This window comes from Medicago sativa, chromosome 5 (genome assembly GCF_051527215.1).
Source record: "Medicago sativa cultivar Bolivia chromosome 5, Bolivia_mono, whole genome shotgun sequence".
Lineage (NCBI taxonomy): Eukaryota > Viridiplantae > Streptophyta > Magnoliopsida > Fabales > Fabaceae > Medicago > Medicago sativa.
The window spans coordinates 80,071,886-80,076,641 of NC_140753.1; the positions used below are offsets into that span (position 1 = coordinate 80,071,886).

Sequence of the window (4,756 nt, forward strand, 5' to 3'; positions counted from 1 at the left end):
GTAAAGAGTCGAACAAAAAACATATGCTTACAAAGATTTCTGCATAATATAGAACAAGGCTGCGACTATTTCAAATTTCATCCTTAACTACCAAGAGAATCAAAATTAAACTAATCTACCAAAAAAAAAAAAAAGATAACTATAGACAGATGAAGAGAAACATACAAACTAACTAGTAAAAAATTATCTAAAGATGATTAATCACATTTGAAGATTCTATTGGGTGTTTTAGAAGAAACAAACAAATGAACAAAACAAATAATCCTAACCTTGCTATATATATATATATATATATATATATATATATATATACATATATATATATACATATATATATATACATATATATATATACATATATATATATACATATATATATATACATATATATATATACATATATATATATACATATATATATACATATATATATACATATATATATATATATATATATATATATATATATACATGAAGGTGTCTTTTAGCAATCCTCACCTCAAGGAATAAACTACTTAGTTTTTTCATTTCCCTAACCTTCGTAAAAATCTCAACAATAGAAAAAGTCCTCAAAGAATTTAAGGCAAAGAAACGTATCGGAGTCATTGAAGCTCAAGACCTTACACGGCGTGTAAAATTCTCTACAAAATGATGGGAATTTCATAAATGCATTAAATATATCAACCAAACACTGATTTTTGATCCAACACATTTTAATTACTCAAAGAAATTACATTAACTCACTAAAATCCCCTACCCAAACACACTCTAAGAGTAAGTTCATCAAAATGAGCATTTGATTGAGTCAAAACCTACATCATGTGTTACACTTGCCTTAGATAGCCATTCTCCAACCACTACTTACCTATACTACACAATTTGCAATGACAAAAAGATGATAGTGGAGAAATTTGTGCGAAACAAAAAAAGAGGAACAAAATGACACAAAAACTCTCATCTGGAATTGAACATTTTCATCCATCAAACTCAGAGGGATCCCTGTCAGGCCAATGAAGGAATTTGAACCCTTGAAGGGAGGGTGGCAAGAAGCTCTGTGTTGCGGAAGGGTTGTCAGGAGTATATATGTATCCCTTCCCATACCCCACTTCCTTCATTAACTTGGTTGGTGCATTCCTGAGATGAAGAGGCACCCCCTCATTCTGTCCAACGGATTCCCTCACGGCCTTCTCAGCAGCTCCCATTGCTCTGTAAACAGCTATAGATTTCGGAGCCAAAGCCAAGTAAGCAACACATTGCGCAAGAATCACATTACACTCGGGCATTCCTATAAAGTGACAAGCTTGATAACACGAAACAGCTTGATTAAGAGCTAAAGGATCAGCCAAACCAACATCCTCACTTGCAAACCGTACAAGTCTACGTGCAATATAAAGTGGTTCTTCACCTCCTTTTAACATTCTCGCCAACCAATAAATCGCTGCATTAGCATCACTTCCCCTCATAGACTTGTGCAATGCACTAATCAAATTATAGTGCTCTTCCCCAGCTTTATCATAAGCAAGATGCTTGCATTGAAGCGCCTCTTTTGCATCCTCAACACTAACACTAACAACAACCTCCTGACATTCTTCACTATCATGCTCCACTCGCGCAGCCGCATTAACACCAGCAATCTCCAACACATTCAAAGCAACACGAGCATCACCATCGCAATTATTAGCTATAAAATCAACCACATCCTCACCAACACTAACATCAACTTTACAAGAACCAAAACCAAGACTTTTCACCAACCCTTTTTCCGTATCACTAACAGCACGTTTGAGAAGCAAAATGAGGTGATGTGGCTGAAGAGGGTTAAGAGTAAGAACACGACAACGCGACAACAAGGGTGTAATCAAATGAAAAGAAGGATTTTCAGTAGTAGCACCAACAAAAACAATACTACCATCTTCAATAACAGGTAAAAATGAATCTTGTTGAGATTTATTAAACCTATGAACTTCATCAACAAACAAAACAGTAGTTTGATTTGTTTTAACTCTAACTTTCCTAGCTTCATCAACAGCATCTCTAACATCTTTAACACCGCTAGTAACCGCGGATAAAGAAACAAAACGATACAAAGCTGAATCTTTAGTTGTTGATGATGAATTAACAATGGCTTTAGCAATGGTGGTTTTACCTGTACCAGGTGGACCCCACAAGAGGATTGAAGGTAGACGTTTGCGTTGAATTGATGAACGGAGAATGGAGTTTGATGATAAGAGATGATCTTGTCCGACAACGTCGTCGAGTGTTCTGGGTCGGAGTCGTTCGTACAATGGTTCATGAGTTTGAAATTGTTGTTTCTTGGAAGTTGGTTTGAAGAAGAATGAAGGTTTGTTTTGTTGTGTTGGTGAATGCTTCATACGTTTGTTTGGTTCTTCAGATTGGTCTTGTTGTTGTTCTTGAATGGGTTGTTGTGGGGTTTGGAAGAAACGGTCGAGTTTTGGTTGAAAAGCAGAAGAAGAAGAAGGAGAAGGAGAAAGAGAAGGGGTGTGAATAGTAGAATTGGGGGGTTTATGAGTAAGAATCCATTCAGTGGCTTTGACGGTGGATTTACCACCAGTGGCAGCTAAGGCTTGAGCAGCTAACTCATCAGGAAAACCCATACTCAGAAGCTGTTGCATCTCCATAACTGATAGTGATTCTGTTCTGTGTATTCTTCTTCCAACTTGTTATACACCAAACCAATTATCAAACCAAACGCCCCTCTACACTACTATAGTCCCAATCATGTTCATTCTTATGCTTTGTTTGGTTCTGTCATATTTTAAGTTTAAGCTTATAGATTAAGTTCATATTGCAAAAAGAATGGCTTGTCTTTTTGCAATAAACCATTTTATTATCCTATTATGGCTTGTCTTTGTAAATATTTAATTAATTATGAGATTAATTTTCTCATTTAATTATAATAAAATAATAAAAAAAAATTAAGAATAAAATAATAATATCATATTTCACGTACGCATCAAACACATGATATAATTATGTCTTTATCCTATCATGTGAACATTTGTTAGGATTTTTAATCTATAGACTACTAAATTAAATCACTTTTTATTTAAAGAATTGTTACAAACTGTCTCTCTTTTTTATTTACAATTAAAAATAGTCTCTCTAATACCTTTTCTTTTTATTGAGAGAAATTCTTGTATTAAAATAATCAAAAATCTTTATTATTATTGAGAGAAATTCTTGTATTAAAATAATCAAAAATCTTTATTATGAGTAATAAAAGTTCAGAAAAATTAAATTTTATTTCATCGACGTGTTTGGTAAATAAGATTTACTCCTTCCGGTCACATTTATAAGCAAAAACCAACTTTTTAGGTACATTGAATAATTAATGCATTTGATCTATAAACATGACCAGATACATTAATTATTCAATGTACCTAAAAAGTTGTTTTTTGCTTATATATGTGACCGGAGGGAGTAGTTATTATAATTATAGATGATAGAAAATATTTTTTTTTTTAGAAAATAACTCTTCTAACTACTAATTTAAGGATTTGATGTATCAATGGACTCAAATTTTTGGATATACCATAGAATTTACATTTTTGGATATACCATAGAATTTACATTTTTAAGCTACAGTATCGATTATCTGCTTCTTTTTTTTTTCAGACAAAGCTTTAATGTCTTCCTATAATAATTCTTATTCTACTTTTCGGGTCATCATTGCATACTGTTTTGTGTTCCATACATGCAACAAAATTATTTGGAACTTTTCTTCTTTCTCAATTATTTTTCCTTTATCAACTATAAAATACATTTCGATGATCAATTATTCCATATCAAAAGGATTGAATATACTCTGTCGGAAAAAAGATATTTAATACAGTTTGATGATACCTTTAAAAATTGATCTCATTTCCCTTTAAAGTAAAAGGCAAAAGAAAAATATTAAATGAATTAAAAAAAATGTATAAGTGAGCTGATAGTTACAAAGATATTATTTTTTATCAACTCGCTTATGCAACTTGGTACTCCATCCATCTCTATATATAAGCACTTATTTGATTAAAAATTTGTCCTTAAATATAAACTCATTTTCAAATTACTAGATGTAATTATAATTTTTTTCTTAAACATACCCTTAATTAATAATACTACTAACATTGTCTTGAAATATGAAAAGTCAAATTTAATACACACAAACAAATGACAATTTAATAATATAAAATAAATACGTTAACTGCACTAACTGCTTTTCTTTGAAAAATGCGAAGGGAAAAAAAAACAAAAGGTGCGTATATAAGGGACGGATGGAGTATTTGCTTGTGTTGTTTCATTGTTAGAATGATTTAACTCCCACTCCTGTTCTGAGATGATCTGCCAAAGAAACCCTCATGCACAATTTATAGGCCTTATTAGAGATCATCATTTTAATTGTTAAAATCGATCAAATTTTTCAGATATGGTCATATTATTATACGACTTAAAGATTCAATTTGTTCCTTTACAATTTTCTCACGGTGTAATTTAGTCATTGAAAAAATAAAATACCCAAATTAATCTCTGACATTTTTATATGGATATTAACATTAACATATCTTAAAATTTATGGTTAAACTAAACGCAACCTTATAAAACCGGTTTTTAACATCTCATCCAATGTCAGACTGTTTAAGAACATATGTTTACTTTGTTACACATGGTTTAACCAAATTAGATACAAACTCATTATGAATTGGCATAACAATAGCAAACATCACTTTAACAATATCACTCTGTCTTAAAAAGT

General features: G+C 31.5%; 1 protein-coding gene across 1 annotated transcript; it reads right to left on the reverse strand.

Annotated features, from left to right (window-relative positions):
• Nucleotides 1-695: 695 nt before the first annotated feature.
• Nucleotides 696-2,779, reverse strand: LOC146925540 (AAA-type ATPase family protein). The gene has a single exon (XM_085710443.1). It carries the CDS (start codon nt 2,637-2,639, stop codon nt 975-977), a length of 1,665 nt encoding a protein of 554 aa, XP_085566569.1. The 5' UTR covers nt 2,640-2,779; the 3' UTR covers nt 696-974.
• Between the last annotated feature and the right edge of the window lie 1,977 nt (nt 2,780-4,756).

Bases quoted from the DNA above. Each gene is read 5' to 3' on its own strand.
- LOC146925540 (XM_085710443.1), bottom strand. From the start codon at position 2,639: ATGGAGATGCAACAGCTTCTGAGTATGGGTTTTCCTGATGAGTTAGCT.